The 20504-nt window shown below is 37.7% G+C and overlaps 1 protein-coding gene across 1 annotated transcript in view; it reads left to right on the top strand.

The window, feature by feature from the left end:
- Positions 1 to 7149: 7149 nt before the first annotated feature.
- CRISPLD1 (cysteine rich secretory protein LCCL domain containing 1) overlaps positions 7150 to 20504 on the top strand; it is a 43521-nt gene continuing 30166 nt past the window's right edge. The window contains exons 1-2 of the mRNA XM_036887522.2: positions 7150 to 7613; positions 8557 to 8876. Coding sequence (XP_036743417.2) covers positions 8619 to 8876 — 258 coding nt within the window. The 5' untranslated portion in view covers positions 7150 to 7613; positions 8557 to 8618. The remainder of the gene's footprint in view (positions 7614 to 8556; positions 8877 to 20504) is intronic.

Here is a 20504-nt window from a genome sequence, read left to right as displayed (position 1 = left end):
ACATGGCAAGACCACAGTCAATGGCAAGACAATGATCTGTAGGCAGATAGTTCAACCTAACACCAGCTGGAATATGCTTGGTTTTCAATGAGTGCTTAAAAAAAAGAAAAGTCACTTCCTAAAAAATGTCACATTTTTATACCTAAGATGTCACAATTTTACACCTAAATTCCAGCAAGTACATACTATATTTAATGTTGCTTGTTATGAGTTTAGATTGCTAAGTATTTCTTTTATATAAAAGAGTATGTTTTAAAGATCCTAATATCTGGATTACCAGTGGAATTAACCCTTCCACTTAAAGAATAGGGTCTTTCAGTCTAAAAACAATGCTTTTGCCCTTAAAATAGGCTTTCCTGTAGTGTTTCAGGGTCTATAGAGATTTTAGAGTATATAGTACTTCTATATGAGGACAATTAGGATTTCTTGGGAGAATTAGAATTTGAGATGAAACCTTGAAAGGAAGAGGCAGAGAGTTACAGCAATTGAGAATAATGATGTTGTAGTTTGGGGGAAGAATTGGGCAAAGGGGACAAAGACAGACATGTTTAGGAGGCAGTGAGATGCTGAAAATGGGTACCCAAGTTAAGGGCATATAAAGAAGCAAGACAGGAGTAGAACCAAAATGCACTTGTGTGAACAGTGTGATTGTGCAATATCAAGGGTATGAATGTTTCAGATCTATTCATAAAAGCTGTTTATTTCTGCTTGTTTCCTCTTTGTGCATGTGCTCTTTTTATTATTTGTTAAGTCATTATTTACCAAACCCTTTATTTTGTAGTTATTTCAGCTTTTTTAGACCAAAGCATTTCTAAAATCTGCATCAATTCTTGAGTTGATTCTGATAGTGAATAGCTAAAGGTAACATGCGGCAAGTGAAAAGTTGTACATTTTCTTTCAAATTTCCAGTGTTTTTCCTTGCAGTTATGTAATTCAAATAAATTCCCTTAATCTCATCTGTTATCTCATGAAATGTTTTTAACATTCAAAAATACACACATATACGCATATTTATATAATTTTCATATTTTATAATCATATGCATACACATACTTTTTAATTCTGAAAGTTATGTATTTGTGGGAAAACACCTGTGATTTAAATTGTTTCAAAACATTTTTGTTACATGTGATTTTTTAAAATTACCATTAAAAGTAGACTGCAGAGTTTCTGCCAACTATTTCTTTATGGGTTAGCTAATGATACTTGAGAAAGTTCTCATTTTCCTTATATTAGGATGAAAAGCCTGTCTCTGACATTAATTCTGTAGATGAAAGGGTGAACACTTTTCCTTTTATTATGCCTGTCTTTCAACAGCCCTTCCCCGCACACCTGGAAGGCAACCTCTAACCTGGGCACATTGAGAAGCACTCCCACAGATCTAGAAAGAAAAGTGATCATCAAAAGATGAAGCTGCAGCTAGATTTCTCCTGCCAACCTGTATGTACTTCAGAGACACTTCTTTAATTTTAAAAGTTTTTTAGCATTACCTGCTATTCTGGATATTCTGGTTTAAAGAAATTAAAATACAGTGTTTCAACCAGGATGGACAGTTTTAAATGAACAAATAGCTCTTTTCAGTTTCACATCTATGGCTCCTGCTGTGATTTACAATGCTGCAAATGCTAACACTACACACACACCAGCTCTTCATAAGAGCTATAAAGGGACTAATGGAAACATAAGGAAACCATCAGTAGGTACAAAATACATAGTAGAACAGCAATCAGGTAGAGCCTCATCCTGAAAGATAGTTCTTAGTGAATATTTGACCTACCTCTCTTTAGGAAACATCATTTCCCTATAAATGTTTAGAAATGATATATTGAAAAGAATGGATGGCTTCAATTGGAATGTATTCTCTTTTTTCACAGAAAAGTTTATGTACATAAGTTTTAATTTGAATAAATAGCATAGGGCAGTCCTCAAGCTTTTCCACTGACGAACCATTAATAGTAGTGAATTGTAGAGAACAGTTATGCCATGCCTGGTTTTCATTTTAAAATTAATCTGAATGGTCTGTCTGCTTATAGTTTGTTTATGACATTAATGTTTGCTTCAATAGGTTTTCCTTCAAAACAAAAATCTCCAAGTGAAAATCATCTCTCGTATAATGTACTTTGTTTATTTTGTGGATTCTAGTTCTCCTGCCTATAGGCTTGTATGTCCAGCAACATGTATGTATTTTTCTGAGAAATACATATTATTCCAAAATTACAGATTCATTTGATGATTTAACAGTGTAAATAATACAAAGGTCTCATAAACATCTTTTTTTTCTCAAGGTGCTCTTTATATTGTTGGAGAGTTAACATAAGTACTTGAATAGCCATGATTTATATCATCAAAATTGATAAGATTTCGAGGAAAATGAAGAAATAGATAATGGCTGGCTGGATCAGTGAAAATCCTTGTGGAGAAGAATGGTTCACTCAGAAAAGAATGAACAACAGAAGAGACTTGAAGCAGTGAAAAAAGGTCAAGAAAGGCATGGAAGCATGTAAAGAAATTCTTGAAATTTTGTTTTATTTAAATTTATAGAGGGCAGAAGAATATAACTTAAAATGAATAATATATATGAAGAATATAACTTAAAAATGAATCTGGAATTTAATGATGAGATCAGTCATATTTAAAATGCATGACAATATGGGTCCTCTGCAAATCTAAAATAAGCTTAAAATAATTACTTTCCTATACATCAGGAAAGAGGTTAAAGAATTTTCAGTTTATGGTATCAATGTGGATCTCAGCATTCATATTTTTAAATTACCTAATTGAAGCATCATAGTGACTCTAGATTTGAAGAGCAAAGACATTTTTTCTATCTCTTAACTTTGAAATTTACCCTTTCTGCAGAATAAATTCATAAAGAATTTTATAGTGATGAATATAAGAAATACAAGCTTTAATATAATCATTTCAACCTTTAAATATTTGGTCTCTCCCTTGTCATAATCATACAAAAAATCCCAGATGGATCAAAGACCTGATGGTAAAATGTAAAATAATAAAGCTAGAAGATAATGTATAGGACTTTTCTTCTTAACTTTGGAATAGGCAAGTACTTTTCCAATAGATCACACACATCACTAGCCAAAAGGGAAAGATGGGTAAATTATTAAAATAGGACATTCTGTTCATCAGGAGACATGATTACAAGAGTGAAAAGGCAAGGAAAGGAGAGAAATAAGAAATTAATAAAATACTTTATACCTAAAAAGGACATGTGCCCAGCACTTATAAAAGATGCCTACAATTCTATAAGAAAAAAATGTATACAACCCAATTTGTCCACTAAAATTGTTTATGGTATCAATGTGGATCTCAGCATGTATACATAAGTATACATTAGGACCCAGAAGTTCTACTCCTAGCTATATAGCCAATAAAAAAAGTGTAAATATGTGCACAAAAACATGTATATGAATGTTCTTATTATTTTTAACAGCCCTATACTGAAAGGAACTCTAATATTCAACAACATAATGCATAAATTGTGTTATGTTCTTCAAAGAAAAAGAAGAAATTACTGCTATATACAATAACATGGATGAATCTTGTTGACATGTTGAATAAAGGAAACAAGACACAAAAAGAGCTAGACAATGCAATTATTTACTGTATGATGCAAAGATTTATGTAAAGATTAAAAACAGGCAAAGCTAATTTTAAATAAGTCAGAATATTGGTTACCTTTGGGGAGGATGCATCTTTATGGAAGGAAGCACAAAAGAAGCTTCTAGGGGATGGTTATGTTGTCTATCTAGATCTGAGCAGTTTCCATGCATTATTAACTTTGCAAAACTTCAGCAAGTCATATCTTAAGATTTTTGCAGTTTAATGCATGTTGCATTTCAATAATAAAGTTTCAATAATTGGTTACACACTTGCAGCTAGAGTAGAAAGACTGGGTATGGTATTCATTAAAAGTTGGTCATGATATACATAAACCCATTTATATACATATTCATATATATACATGTTCATATACATGTTCATATATATATGAACTCTATTTCAGATCTTGAGTCAGAGACAAATAACTGCTTTGGGTAAGAATGGAAACCATGTCCTATGGTAAGTAGAACAGAATACTATATCAACTATGAGAAGAAACTGTGCTACACACTGCCAGAAATATTACAGATTGTTTTTAACATGTGTATAGCCAGTTACTTCTATTTAAAAGTGAAAATTTAAACTGCAGAGTACTTTGATTAAAGCCCATTGAGTATGTAAAGTAGCAAATATAAAGCCTGTAGTTCAGTTCTTATAATACTTAGTACTAAACTCCTATTGAGTTTTTTTCTATTTATCTGTTACTGTTTTAAGTAAGTGCTTCATGTATTAACTCATCTTAATACACAATGTGACAAAGTTTGATATAGCTGCTATTGTTATTAAGTTATTATTATTTCCCTGAAAAGAGGAAGGATCCAGGGCTGATAGAGACCAAGTAGCATAATCAAGGTTCCATGACTAATGACATGTCACAGAACCAACTCTGGCATCTTAGTTTAGAATTGCATGCTATAAAAGTTGCACTACAGTGATTCCACCTCCCCAAACATGACATGCATTCTATTCTTATATTCCCCAAGGGAGGATGAGTTTACCAACAATGTAGTGATAGAACAGCCTTGACCTGAGACTGAGGTTTGTGGGTCATGAGACTATAAAGTGGATGAAATGTCTGGGGACGAGTATATACATCCTTTTGCAAGCACAGGGTAGAAAAACACATAAAATTTAAAGATTGCATCTGTGTATGCACATGAACAGAAAATGAGAACAGCATGGAGTAAATAAGTCATTGCCAGAGAAAGTTATCTTCTTTGTAGAAATGTATCTGTTAAATACTTTGATCTGTAAGTAACTGAATACACTAGTCAATGTGGCTTAAACAATACATTTTGTAACTCTTACAGCTAGAAAAAGGGAGACTAGACTCAGTCTATCTGCTCAGCCAAGATGCTAAGTGTCTACCCTCAGGCTTGTCCCTCTTCTTTGAAGGATAACAGCTGCATCTTTAAATTTCACAAACTTACCAGAACCTGAAGCTACATTTTATCTTGCTGCATCTCTTTGTATCACACACAAAAAACCCCTTGCTAACCCTCCTCCCTAAGCAGGTTTCTTCCTTTCTCTGTGTAGCCAGGGTTGCATGGGGATGAGTCCCTGGTAGCTAAAATGGATAGTGACCACTGGGTTTGACTAATCAGCATTCACCCGCTGCGGGTTCAAACTCAGTTTGACAGAGTGTGAGAAGGTGACCACTCCCAGTAACCTGGAGGCTATGGGCTTGGAAGAAAGGGGTGGAAGGCTGGGTGTCAGTTAGTCAATAAACAGTGTCTACCACAAGAAAGTAGTAATGCTAAGAACAACCACAGCTTTATAAGTAACAGACTCAGCCACAAACCAAAGTGCCACTTTTACATGAATTCTGTGTGGATATGTTTTCTTCTGTCTACATACAGATTCTCAACAAATAAAAATGTAAACAGAATCATCCTTAAATATTCAAGAATATTGTGTTTGATTTTGTTCTTCAAAACGGCATTTCCAGCATATATATCAAATCAACATGACCAGATGCATTATTGAAATACTGATATTTAATATAATGGATGTTTGAATTATTTGTTTACATAAAAATAAGACCTGCAGTAACAAACTGGAGGCCAATGAGTCAAGAGATACAAACTTATTTTTCTTGCTTGGAGAGAGGTTTGAAATTAAAACCAAATCTTATTTCCTTTAATGTGAGCCTCTAGGTGTTCGATTTGTATATTGCATGGAAAGGTTTTATAATGGAAATATTCAAGTGTCAACGCATTTGACATCATTTTCTTATCACCTTACTTCCCTTCTTCTCAATTTAAATTCTCTTTGAAAAAATTCAAAATAATGTCACTACTTGTAATGGTTTTCTATTTGATACTCAGTATACTTTTCAATACCACAATAAAATTGCAGTTTCCAGGAGGGAAAGTCAGTTTTCTGAACCTTGTGCGTGGGAGTTATAAATAACTATTTGAAAAGTACAAAGTTAATAGTCTCTTTAAGCTGCTACAAAAATTGCAAAATTACACCTAGGAAAGTCATATATGCAACAAAACTTTCTACCTTCAGGGCCTTTCCTACAAAAAAGAAGATCTCATGTTCACTAGAGGCTTAGATTTGAGTTTCTAGGTTTGGTAAAGTGTAGTTGGATGGTGGAAAGAGATAGGTAACAGCCTGGGATGATTTGGGAGTTACTTTCAATATGTTTTAATTCATTTGATTATATATGCAATATATTCTAGCATTTAGAAATAAAGAAAATTGAAATCATCACTCATTACCTAAGGGAAGCAAAGGTAAATGGATTAATAAATGCTTCTTAAAAAAAAAAGAAGAACCTACTTGTACAAGAAGCACCACACTCAGTAGGGTGAGCCTTTGTGAATTTAAAATTAATTTTTCTACTCCAGATTATAACACGGACAACAGAGAAAACAGCGGTCTCATTTCACTATCAGTTCTAGGGCTGGGTTTTGAATTCCTGTCAAGGTAGCACTGATAAAATTTAACTCCAAAAATATCTGCATCCTTAGGGGAAAAAAATGCTGTGGTCACTTTGGGAAGCAAATGCCACGTATTTTATGGATGAAGTGGGGCTCTCAACTACCTGGCAATCCCAAGTGACGGATCACAAATTGTATGAAACCCCTTCCTCATCTGGCCGTCATTAAGATTGAAGGGAGCCACAAAGAACAACTTAAGACGGGGTCCTGGAAACAGAAGCGATCCCCTGGAGAAAATGAAAGCCTTTCTCTCCCCGTCCGCACCCCCCCTTCTGTGCCTCTGAGATCGCAGGTGTTGACCCCACCCCAAACCCCTCTGCAAACTCACTAGAGCTGCTCCTTTTCTTTAAGAGTTCTTAACGTCATTTCAGTAGCTCATCGGGAAGGAACCAGATCTGGGAAAGCAGGGGGAGATGCGAGGGGCGGGAGAGGTTGGGGCCGCCTTGCAAACGCCTCCCACAGGGTCCAGACCCTGCCCGCCCGGTCTCTGAGGCCCACAGCACGCCCACAAAGGCCAGGCGTCCCAGCTTCGCAGGGCCGGGGGAGCAGCGGGCGGCCGGCCGGGGCGGGGTGGAGGCGGAGGTGGGGGTGGGCGAGGAGGGGCGCCCACGTCACGTGCCCGCGCAGGGGCCGCAATAAATGCCCCGCCGCCGGAGTGAGCGGCGGAAGCGCTGGGCGCCCGGCTGTGCGCACTCGGCTGCACCGAGCGGGAGCGCCAGGCCGCCGCCAGCCGTCGCCGCGAGCAGCTCGTGTCCCCGCCCCTTGTTCCTGCGCATCAGGCTCGGAGAAGCGCTGACGCCCACCCCGGCGAGCTAACCGGGGAGCTCCCTTTCCGCCCGACTGCAGGCTCTAACTTTGAAGCGCTTCGCCCGCTCCTTCTCCCAGGTCCGAGAGGAGCCGTCGAGGCCGAGGCTCGCGCCCCTGCGGTCGGCGCCTCGTCGCCGGAGGACGCGCGGTGGCCCGGTCCTTCCCGAAGGACTGCGTGCGTGGCCGCGTGCGGAGGCTGGGGCGGCTGGGCTCGGTGGGCAGCTGCACACCGGAGAGGTAAGGGCAACTTCAGGGCGCATCGCCGAGTCCAGCTCCCACTTCTTCCTAGCTACCGTTTTCTTTTTAAAATCAACTTAAAAAAAAAAAAGCCAACTTGTTGAGAATGGTCAAACACGGAGTATGGTGGGCTACTCCGACAGCTGCGGCGTGGAGATGTGCCGGAGCTTGGAGGGGACTTCGTGGGTTTCACAACTTCCTTCTGAGGCGCGCTTTGCGCTGGGGTTCCCAGAGCAGTCAGTGTGCGCCTGTGGCGTGTGGAAGGAAACCCGCTGGATCTTGCTGGTGACCTGTTGGCTTTATCGGTGCGGGCCACAGGTTAGCGCACACCTTCCAGAAATAATGGTTGAATCCTTCTTAACCTTTGCCTGGGTAAGAGGAGACTTCCTCCGGGGTCCCGAACCCTTTATTCTCACTAGTTCACTGGGCCCTCTAGATGTACTCTGAATTTATGTTATGAATAACATTTTGTACTTTAAAACATTCATCTCCATTTCAGAATGTTGTGGACATTCTGAATGCCTGTGAACTGGAGATGGGACACTGGGATAAAATGATACCTTAAAGCATAGTAAGGCACATGGATTTCTAGATTGATATAAAACACTTTACAGGCTGTATGTAATCGTGGTTTAAAGCCTTGTAATTCAGAAATTGTTTTCAAATTTTGACTCTTCTGGGCTATTTTTGCCATTTGTTTTTGGCCTTATGCATATTATCTTGGAAAATATAGCTGTCTATTTTGTGAAAGTGGTGCATTGTAAAAAGTCCTCTGGAGGAAAAACGGGTTGAAGATAAGTTACTTTAAAACCTGTGTATCCATTTGCTCGTCTTATATAGACAAATCAAACTGGCACACTCCTGTGTAGTTGTTTTACGTTTGTTATTAGAAAATTAATATTTGCCTAGATTTTCACTTTCATCACACTGCATGTCATTATAGCCAAAAGGAGTGGAAGAACCTGTCTTGGAGATTTTCCTGGGGAAATCCTGAGATCATTCATTATGAAGTGTACTGCGCGGGAGTGGCTCAGAGTAACCGCAGTGCTATTCATGGCCAAAGCAGTTCCAGCCATGATAGTTCCTAATGCCACTTTATTGGAGAAGCTTTTGGAAAAGTACACGGATGAGGATGGTGAGTGGTGGACCGCCAAGCAAAGAGGGAAAAGGGCCATCACAGACAATGACATGCAGAGTATCTTGGACCTTCATAATAAATTACGAAGTCAGGTGTACCCAACAGCATCAAATATGCAGTATATGGTAAGGAAATTTTTCAAATGGCATGTATCATGCTTTCTGCCTTCCTGGTAAATTCTCTCATGCTATTATTTAGTCTTTACCACTTGTCCTGTATGAAATTTTTAAAAAGGTTTTCTTTGGGAGTATCTTCCTTTTCATATTGCTAGTGTTTCTTTCATTCTAAGAGCTCCTTGATTTTAGAGTAGAATTTAATGCCTTTAGATGCAGTGTTCCTACTAAGAGCTCTAAATTCTGCTCTGCCCAGGGAGAGTCCTATACTGATAATGCTAAACAGCTGATGTTTTTGCTTTTAAATGACTTAGTAGAACATTTGCTTCCTAAGTTTTAACTGATAGAACCTTCTTATGAGGGGTGGATATGAAAAATCAGAGACTAATAATTTAAAGGAGCTTTCTGTATTGCTGCTGTAGATCTAGTTTCTAATGGTCTGTTTCTTATGTATATGTAAATGACATACTGTAAAGAGTACATTTCTGTAGTTGCTTTATGTTAAGGAGTGCTTTAGCAATGGCTTGTTTTTTCTTCTGATTTGTGTGCCTGGGCTAAGCGTTAAATAAAAATATTTGACTTATCCTTAATCTTATATATTTTTTTAGAGTAAATTAGCAAGTTTGGGACACAAAATTACCTTTTAAAGACTATTAGCATACAATTCGTTAATGTTTATACCCTGAATGTTTAGAAAAATTTTCACAAATCTATTATACTACTTGCATGAATTAGGAATCACACTTGCAAAGACTGATAATAAGTAATCACTGGTGATAAGCAAAGCTTATTTAATGAACATTGGAAATTGCATTTCTCCTTTGGATACATTGCAGGGTGCCATTAATTTTACTGCATTCTGGTTTTTCTTTTTCTCTGCATTCACATTAGTTTTGATGGGCTAGGCAACTTTAATGAAACATGGAAGCCCTAAGGCCACATAACCCATTATAAAATATGTCGTTATATTATTTTAACTTTTACTAGAAAAATATTTTACCCTAAAGAAAGAAGGTAGCACTCGAGAACTCATCAGAGATTAAGAATCAGGACCCAAGAGTCAGGCTGACCGGGTTTAAATTCTGGCACTGATCCCCGCTAGCTGGGTTACTTTGGGCAAGTCATGAATTTCTCTCTAGTTCAGTTTGCTCATCTCTAGCATGTATACTGTCCTCAGAGGGTTGTTGTTAGGATTGCATGGGTAACCTATGTAGTTTATCTCACTATTAGGCATACTGCAAGGTCTCAGTAATGTTATTAAGACACAAGTAGTTTTATGTCTCCTCATACCACTTAAATAGAACATCTAAGGGAATCTTTAGCTTTGTTCAAAGTTCTGTGCGGGATATGGCATCTCTAATGTCTCACACTTCTGCTTTTTGTGTACTTTAAAGTGTTTGTCCAAAGTAAAAAATTCTATGATTTCTTCATTTGTGAGCTTTCTAACAGAAAGAGTCATTTATGGAGCCTTTCCAAGTAGGCCACTGTATGCTTATTCCATATGGATAGGTATTCTGTTACTTTTTATTTAAAATAAGAACTTGGGAGTTCAAACCCACAAAAAGAAACCAAAGAATATTTGTGTGTTTTAAGTAATATGGAAATAATGAAAGAACAGTTCTGTGATTCGTTTTCATGTCTGACTTCCAAAGAAAATAACTTCCTATTGTGTGATGTCTGATCTGGAGTGTTTATGCAAGTTTCTTTTTGGTTTCACTGGTTTCATTCTATCCGTGTAATGTAGATTCAGAAACCATCCAGGGTTTATATTGTGTTGCTCTTAGATACTATTGGCCCTGAAACTGTCTTGGCCATTAACTGGGCTACAAAGTTCATTGCCCAAATCTAATACTGGAACACATTTTCTAGAATACACATTTAAGGGGAAGTCTAAAAGAATAACACTAGTTTACTTGAAATACTGTTTCCTGTGTATTGTATAACAATGTAAGTACAGATGTTGATCAACCTTGTGGAAACATAATTTAGTCAAATAATTATTTAAAGTATATTTATTTTGAGGAAAAAACTGACTAAACAGTTTTTTTTTTTGTAAAATCTGCCATTCTGTATAAGTGCCACTACTTTTGGTTAGGTTATGTGTTTTATTTACACTAGGTGCTGATTTTAGTGTACTCTTTGTCTTTGAACTTATGGCAGCCATGCCACTTCCACATTTGCTAACATCACATTCCTACCCAAACATTTGCTCTCATTTAATTAATAGGGTTAAAAATTGATCCTGTAAAGCTACATCTTCCTTTGAAGAGCTTATAGGCTAATTTTGAAGAAAGAATAGACACATTTGAATATTTTCAAGTAAACAAGGACTCAAAATTCTTTATATGTACAAATAATGCCAAGGGAGCCCAGAATAATGGAATATTCCTAATGGCACATTGATCAATGGGGAAGGTGAGGTATGTTATTCCTGGTAGGTGGTCAGGACCTTGAACTGTGGCGAAGAATGGACAGCATGTCTATCCCAGGTAGAGGAAGAGAAACAAAAAGTGTTTGTAGGGAATTAGAAGCAGAGTAGGTTGAAAGCACAGACCTGTGGTAGAATCACGAAGGGGATGATAAATGAATTACTGATTACAGAGACCTATTGATTACAGTGATCCTAAGAAGATTACTGCATTTAATTTATATTAAATTGAGAAACTGGAGGTTTTAAGTTATCACATGAAGCTGTTGCTGAAGAGGCAGTGAATTTTAGAGGACAAAATACTAGCTTTGGACCTACAGAGCAGCAGGGCACATTTTGTCTCTACTGTTTACTGGTATGTGAACTCTCATGCCAGCAATCATTCTGGATATTGTTTTCTCTTGGCAAAATCAGTGTAAGGATATAAACTCCACAGACTCTAATAAGATGAGACATTTGATACTATTGCCCTTAGGCTCTTTCTTTAACCTTTTCCTTTCCATGGATTTTAACCCTATCACTTGATTCTTTTATTTCTCTTGTTATTTCATCAACATGTTGCTGTTTCCTGCTTGTCTCTTAAAACTTTGTTCCCTAAGGCTTACTTTTGGCCTTCTCCCTTCCTGCAAGACCTTATCTATTTCTGTGACTTTAAATACTATCTGCATATTCATGACATTTAGTCCATGCCATACATAGTCTGCATCTCCATCTCACAGTCCTCTCTTTCAGCTTCGTTTTCACGTTTCCTACTGCCTACTGGGTCATCTCTATGTAATATTACTCCACAGGGACTTCAAGCTGAAGACGTCTGAAAAGTAAAAGACCTTTTCCTCCACCCTTGCCTGTGATCCTCCTTTCTTCGTGGATTCTTTCTCAGTAAATGTCATCGACATCTCAGTCCTCTTTAGGCAGAAAAAGAAAAGAAAAAGAAAAATGGGAAATTGGACACATTCTCAACTCCTGTCTTGCTCCCATTCCTTCTGCCCACTCCGACATAACATACACATGCAAATGGCATTCACTCAATTACTTGCCAAATTCTGTAGATTCTGTCTCAGAAATGTTTTTTGAATCCATCTCTTCCATTTCATCCTAGCCTTTGCTTATAATTTCACCTGGAGATTGGTAGGTAGCACAGCTTCCCACCCAGCAGACTCTACTGGTCTGTTCCTTTATTATTTCTACTTTAGTCCACCTTCCTCAGTGTCACAAAATCCATCTTTCCCTTCAAACAGATCTGTGGTGGTTACTCAGCTGCACAAAACTTCTGTTCACTCCTGACTGCCCATAAGTTAAAGCCCACTTTGATTAACTTAGAAAAGGAGGCACGCCCAGTCCAGTCTGTTCCATAGCCCTCAGCTCCTGCATGTATATTATTAGTCTGTGTTCCCATTGAACTATTCACTGGTCATAAAGATGGGGCCTGCTTCCTCATGCTTCTGTGCCTCTTTGCTCATCAGTATGCTCTGTGCCCAGAATGCCTGGGCTTCCTCTTTCCTCCTGACCATTTCTTATTAAAAACTAAGCGCAAATGTTGTCTTTCCATAAACTTTTCTCCAGTGCACCCATTCCTCTGTTCCACTCTTGTGTTCCTAAAATATTTTATGTAAGCCTATTTATAATATTAGAATTCTGTTGCATTTCAATAGTTTAATGTCTGTTTTCCTTTCCAAGACTTCAAATTCCTAGAAGGGTAGGGATCATACTCTGTTTATCTTTATTATAACCCTATGTCTAATGCTTAGAAGTACTCAGGAAATATTTGTTGATGGAATATTGTTGAATGCTCAATAAATGTGTTGAATGAAGGGATGGAGGGAGGAATAGGTAAGATTATATATGAGATAAATATGGAGGACTGGTGAGAGGAATTAAAATAATAAAAGTTCTGGAAGGTATAATATCACCAACACCATAGAGATACTGATATGGAAATTGAAAATACTAGAGATGAAGGAATAAATGCTTCAAGTAATTCAGGATTTTTTTTTCCATTTTTAAAAATAGTCATTGTATACTAAAATTGTTCTGTTAGTATAGAGCTACTGAGATAGTAGTAAATATTCAAATATTCTGGAATTTATTTATTTTTATTAAGGTATCATTGATATACACTCTTATGAAGGTTTCACATGAAAAACATTGTGGTTACCACATTCACCTGTATTATCAAGTCCCTCCCACACCCCATTGAAGTCACTGTTCATCAGTGTAGTAAGATGCCAGAGTCACTACTTGTCTTCTCTGTGCTACACTGTCTTCCCCGTGAACCCCCAACACGATGTGTACCAATCATAATATCCCTCAATCCCCTTCTCCCTCCCCCACCTGCCCTCCCACACCCCTCCCCTTTGGTAACCACTAGTCCCTTCTTGAAGTCTGTGAGTCTGCTGCTGTTTTGTTCCTTCAGTTTTGCTTTGTTGTTATACTCCACAAATGAGGGAAATCATTAAATAATCTGGAATTTAAATAATAAAATGAATTAATCTGTATTTACCTCATTACATGTTTTTAACATAGAACTTCTGAAACATTATAGATTGATTAAAATCTAAATGAATTCACTGTGATACAAAGTGTATCTAAGTCTGGAATGTGCTTTAGCAACTAGGACACTTTACTTGAAAAGGACATATAAGCCAATTGTATAAGCCTTTTTCCACTGTTATAACTGTCTCCAAGTCTTCTAGAAAACTGTTGACAGATTTTCTGCTGGGAGGCTGATGGCTATGCCTACTCGCTCTCCCCTTACATGTGGGTGAGACTACGGGCAGACCTTGGCACAGCATTTTTCCAAACATAGAACCAAATACCTCTGAGTGCGTCTCCTTTCTCTAGGCAACCAAAGACTGTGAGCCAGACAACCAGTGGTAATCTTGGTCCATGCGGAATGTTGATGCAAACAATGGCTTAGTTCTAGTTGGTCATTTATATTCTGTCTAAAGTCAGCTTAACATTGGAAGTCAAGTGGGTTTTTGTTGTCGCTTTGTTTTTTCTTCTGTGCTTCAGTACAGCAGATAGTTCCAGAAGATGGACGTTGGACAAGCTATTTGGCTGAATACGGTTATACTAATATTGGCTCTGCACTATTTCTGATGTTCTGTAGTCTGAATCCCAGCCTAAAAAAGTTATCTGTAGCTTGTGAGTTGCTCAGTTTACTCTTATAAATCCATATTTTCTGAAGTTATTTGCTTCCAATGACATATGTCCAGAATAAATGCAGATAATGAAATGATGGCCTTATAACTGATTTACCCAAAGCTCAGTATTTATACATTTCTTATCAGCTAAAAGTGACAGGATTTCAGTGCAATTAAATAATTTATTACAACTTTTGATTCCAAAATGATAGTTTTCTCTCTGTATACTGGTGCTTGCCTGGTAATTGTCAAAAACTAAGTGCTTGCATCTTTTATTGATATGCAATATAATCTCCATGCACCTAAAAGCAATATATTTCTTAGTTTAAAAAATACTGTCATTATTTAAAGTTATCAAGATTTCTTTATTCTATATTTAAAATAGCTTACTTCACTTTCCTAAAGTATCTTAATTTTACTTTAAAAATACTGTGTTTATGCAATAAAGTTATGCTTTAAATATCTTGGTCTATAGAATTTAAAAGTTTACAAAAGTGTAAAGACATGTACACTTCAAATTAATGTTTTTCTTTTTGGAAGTTGCATTGTAGATGGCAATATCAATAGGAGGAAAGTGACATTATAGCCCACTTCTCTTGAGTTTAGTAATTACCCTGGAGTTCTGGGAGATTAAATTTTTCCTAAAATGTAAACAGCAAATCTAGGGTCTTAGAAAGGCAAGGAAAAAAAAAAGTATTTTCAAGAGGAGAATGAAATACCCAGAGCCAGAAAAATGCCACATAATTTTGGAATTTTTATTTATTCCTTCATTCAACAGTTACTACAAGTTTGCCATATCCAGGGCCCAGCAGTAAATACAACAAGCATTCTTCCATGCCTAGAATAGGTGTGAAGACCCTGAGACTCCACCATCAGCAGGGAGTCCATGTGGCTGACACAGAGTGAGGGTGGGACATAATGCAGGGAACAAAGTCAGAGAGTTAATTGAGGACAGGTACAGAATATGTAAGGACTCCCTTTCAGTCTGAGTGATAAGCCATTTGAGCCATTTGAACAGAGGAATAGCATGATCTTTCCTATCCTTGTTCAGAATTGTTCTGGCTTCGTTGAGAAGAGACGTTAGGTGGTAGGAGGTGGGGCAAAGGTGTGAGTAGGGAGACAAGGCTATTGTAATAATTCATTCAACAGCTGATGGTGGCTAGGAGTAGAGTTGTTGCTATGAGGGTGGTGAGAAGTGGAAAGAGTGTGAATACACACTTAAAACCTCTTTATAATCATAACATCAATCTTGAAACAAGAAAGCCTTGTTGCAAGATAGTGAAAGTGATTTGGCCAGCCAGGCAGCCAGTAGGCTGTGAGTTCCTGTATCTGGGGCAAAATCTAAATTCACCCAAGCCCTGGTTGGTATTTTGAAAACTGGTGGCAGTTTCCATTCTGGTTTAAATATCAGTGGGGAAGGTTCTGGGTCTTTCACCTTGTAGTGACTTCCAGAACAGTTACAGAGATTCAAGAAATGACCTGGTACATGGTTACTTGATACCCATTTTGCCAACCCAACTCCAGGAGATTAGAGGAGGTGGAACCAACCTGTGCCTCACTTCCCGGGGTAAGGCTGCCTGCTGTTCTTGCACATGGTCTGCCATCTCCTCCCAAAGCCAGTCTACTCTGTCACTCCTTCCATAAACAGCAGAAGATGAGAACTTTAGCATGAGCAGAGGAACAGGACTGTGGCCCAGGTCCTGTGTAGCAGTCATGAATTGCACTGTCATGGGACGTGCTATTGGGATTTTTATCTCCTTTGGAGGTAATACAAATTTTGGATGTGGGATGTGGCTGTCCAGTTTTTGAGGAACTGGAAAGTATTGGAATTACCATTTTTTAAAAATAGGGAGGAACAACCTTAACATTTCGCTTAAATTCCCAAGCAAATTAATCAAGTATGCAATTCAGACATATATGGTCTAATCTGGAACATAAAGTTAGGATTCATCAGCATTGAGCTGGTAGATGAGGAGAGATGAGACCATTAGGGGAATGAGTATAGAGATGTACAGGAAGTGAGCCCTTGATATATGTTACAGCGTAGAGGTAGGGAAGGTGAGGAGGAACAGAAAAGGGAATTGAGAATTAGGAAGAGAACCAGGGGAACGTGATGCCTTGGGAACCAAATGGAGGCAGAAGGGATGATCAGCTCTGTTAAATGCTGCTTATAAAGTTCAAGTGAAATGAGGACTTTTGAATGTAACAACTTGGGACCACACTGGGACTATCATAAAAAGCAGATTGGGTGGAGTTACAGTGGTCCAAGAGTGGTTTGAGGAAGAGTGGGATGGGAGCAGCATGTCTGCTTGTTTGTTCCCCTGCTCGTCAAACTTGAACCACCTCCTGTGGGCCAGGTGGTATCCTTAGCCCTGACTGTTCTCATAGCAAAAGTTTTCAGCTTAGTTTTAGAAGAGGCAATTCAGTTAGGGAACCTGGCCCAAATTTATAATGATGGACAGGAAAATGCAATTTCTTTGCATGGAATTTTTTTTTTTTTTTGCAGTTACCTTTACTGAATGGCTTCATTAAAAACAAAATATTCATTATTAGTTATTTGTAATCACAATTAAGAGTGACATTTAGTTCAAGAATATTCTTTGCTGTTGTTTGGCTGTGTTTTCTCACATAGTCCTTTCTGGAATGTATACAAATAATTATACATGATTTAAAATTTAAATTCTCATATTTTCAATGATTTTTACTAATTCAACTAAAGCCATATGCTTATAAAAATGGAATATGTATGTGCTTTATTATTATATATTATATACATATGTATAAAGTTTATGTAATATTTAGTTCATTGAAAGAGAATGTGAAATGAAAATTCATAAGGTAAAGAACTGTCTGGTGAAGTTATTATAGTCAGTCTAAGTAACCCTTTATTTTCCTAAATGTTTGTTGCCTTCCTAATTTTAAGATGTTACAGAAAGGCTTTTATAATTGATTAAAACAATTTGTTATTCTCATTGATAAGTTTGTGTTTAAGAAAGAACTTAGTTCAACAAATAACAGATAGAGCATTTTTGTGCCAAGTACTGTTCTTGATGTTGGAGAATACATCAGTATATAAAATGTTTCACAAGAGTTAGTAAAAATAAGCAGAGTAAAGTGATAGAGAATGACAGAGGTGAAGCTAAACATATTGGGTAGTTGGGGAAGACAACTTTAAATTGTTGGCTTTTGATCTGATAGCTGAATCATAATAATAATTCATCTCAACAAAGATACAGAGATCTGGGTAGAAGAAATACCAGGCGCAAAGTCTTTACATTAGGAATGAGGTGGGAGTTTTCAGGGATCACAAAGAAGGCAAGTGTTGCTAAATTTTATTCAAGAATGAGAAATGTGTTAGAAAATGCAGTAGACATAAAAACATGGGGGAGAATTACCTTTGTGCCTTATAGGTAAGGAGAAATGTGGATTTCATTCTGAGTGAAATGAAGAGCCGTTGGAAAATTTCTTGCAAGAGATTGGCCTGATCTTATTTCTAGATTCATAAAATCACTCTGACTACATTATGACGAGTGGTCTGAAAGGCCAAGGCTGCAAGGAGACACACAGTTAGGAAGCCATCACTGTGTTCAGAGTGAGAGACGGTGGTGACTGGGACCAGGGTGGTAGTGATAAAAGTAGAGCTGAGTTGCCTTAGTGTATTTTTTGATGGCATCGCTGACAATTTGGTGACAGCTTTAATGTGATGGGTTAAGGATAAGGAGAAATCTGGAATGTTCTTAGGTTTTTATTTAAGCATGTTGGTGTTGGCGGATAGTTGAAGCATTTTCTGAAACAAAGAGGAAAAACAGATAGGAGGAGGTGAAGACGAAATCAGGAGTTCCTTTTCTGGCCAAGCTTAGATGTAATTACATTTCATTTTCAAGTGAGGTTAATAGTCAGTGGGGAGATGGGGCTTGAGGTAAAAATGTGGAAATCATGTGGATGTTATCAGGAACCATCTTAACTTATCTGACTGAAGAGAATCTTCCAAGAAGAAGGTTTTTATGGACAAGTGTTCTCTTGAGCCCTACAGCCATGCAATCTGTAGAAGTTGGGCAGGAGGGAGTTGAGAGTAAGAGGTCAACAAGGTTGGAGGAAAAGACATGGGAGACTGGTGTCCAGAAGCCAGAAGAAGAGTGTTTACTAAGGGAGAAGTGAGTGCTTCAGTATTGATGAGCAGCACAGTAAGATGAAGAAAAAAGCCAACAATGGTTGTTATCAACATGGAGGTTGCTGGTGACCTTAATGAGAATAATTTCAGTGGCAGAATATAACTGGAATTCTTCTTGAAGTGGGAAGAAGGGAATGGGAAGTAAGGAGATGGAAAGTAACTTTAAGTAATTCTTTAAGATGATATTATTGTGAAGGAGACCAGAGCACCAGAATGAGCAATTGCTAGAGGGAAATATGGGCATTTTTTTTTGAAAGAGCATGTCTATAGGTTGATGGGAATGCACAGGTTGAGGAAGCACTTGACCATGGGAGGGAGAAAATATAATGCAAAGTCAGTTAATTTATTTTAACAGGAAAGACAGGCTTTAGGTATAGAAGCAGGTAGTTTAGTGTATTTGATGAAGAAAAGAAGAGACTGTTTTTTCCATTGAGCAGGATCATCAGCTGAGATAAAGTGGGCAGGAATGAAGTGGTGTGAGGATAGGACATGAAATGTAGTTTTGAAGATATTGCATAAAGACCTTTGTGGAGTCAAGCTTAGATGTAATTACATTTCATTTTCAAGTGAGGTTAATAGTCAGTGGGGAGATGGGGCTTGAGGTAAAAATGTGGAAATCATGTGGATGTTATCAGGAACCATCTTAACTTATCTGACTGAAGAGAATCTTCCAAGAAGAAGGTTTTTATGGACAAGTGTTCTCTTGAGCCCTACAGCCATGCAATCTGTAGAAGTTGGGCAGGAGGGAGTTGAGAGTAAGAGGTCAACAAGGTTGGAGGAAAAGACATGGGAGACTGGTGTCCAGAAGCCAGAAGAAGAGTGTTTACTAAGGGAGAAGTGAGTGCTTCAGTATTGATGAGCAGCACAGTAAGATGAAGAAAAAAGCCAACAATGGTTGTTATCAACATGGAGGTTGCTGGTGACCTTAATGAGAATAATTTCAGTGGCAGAATATAACTGGAATTCTTCTTGAAGTGGGAAGAAGGGAATGGGAAGTAAGGAGATGGAAAGTAACTTTAAGTAATTCTTTAAGATGATATTATTGTGAAGGAGACCAGAGCACCAGAATGAGCAATTGCTAGAGGGAAATATGGGCATTTTTTTTTGAAAGAGCATGTCTATAGGTTGATGGGAATGCACAGGTTGAGGAAGCACTTGACCATGGGAGGGAGAAAATATAATGCAAAGTCAGTTAATTTATTTTAACAGGAAAGACAGGCTTTAGGTATAGAAGCAGGTAGTTTAGTGTATTTGATGAAGAAAAGAAGAGATCTGTTTTTTCCATTGAGCAGGATCATCAGCTGAGATAAAGTGGGCAGGAATGAAGTGGTGTGAGGATAGGACATGAAATGTAGTTTTGAAGATATTGCATAAAGACCTTTGTGGAGTCAAAAGTATGGAATGTTCTGAGATGCTTTAAGTTCATGCAGTTCACAATACTTTATGTTAAAACATCTAATTGATATGGAAGAGGTTAACTATGTGTCAAGGTATTTCCAAAAACAGGGAGATTTAAAGTAATGATTCTTTCTCTGGTATGCCATAGGTCACACCACTCTTTCCCTACACTTCATGTGGTGTCACCTTCTCAATCTCTGAAGGCACTTGACTAAGCAGTTCCTGGAGATGAAGAAGAGATGCCTAAAGACACATTAATGGAGTTAGTGGGGGTTCAGTTTTTAAGATATTCAGATGTTACATAATACAGATTCAAGTACAAATACAGATGTGGACCAAATGGTGTGTTTGAGGTTCAAATTGCAAACTGAATGCTAAATACAGATAGTTGTATGGGAACTCTAAAAATTAAACTATGGGACTGACCCAAATATGTGGCTTGGATTAGTAGGTTAGTCAATTCACCAAATGTAAGAACCTGAAACTATAATCTGGTGAAT

The sequence above is a fragment of the Manis pentadactyla genome, chromosome 3 (assembly GCF_030020395.1).
Source record: "Manis pentadactyla isolate mManPen7 chromosome 3, mManPen7.hap1, whole genome shotgun sequence".
Taxonomy (NCBI): Eukaryota; Metazoa; Chordata; class Mammalia; order Pholidota; family Manidae; genus Manis; species Manis pentadactyla.
Note: the sequence above shows the minus strand (reverse complement) of the source record. Positions and strands in the feature narration are given on the sequence as shown.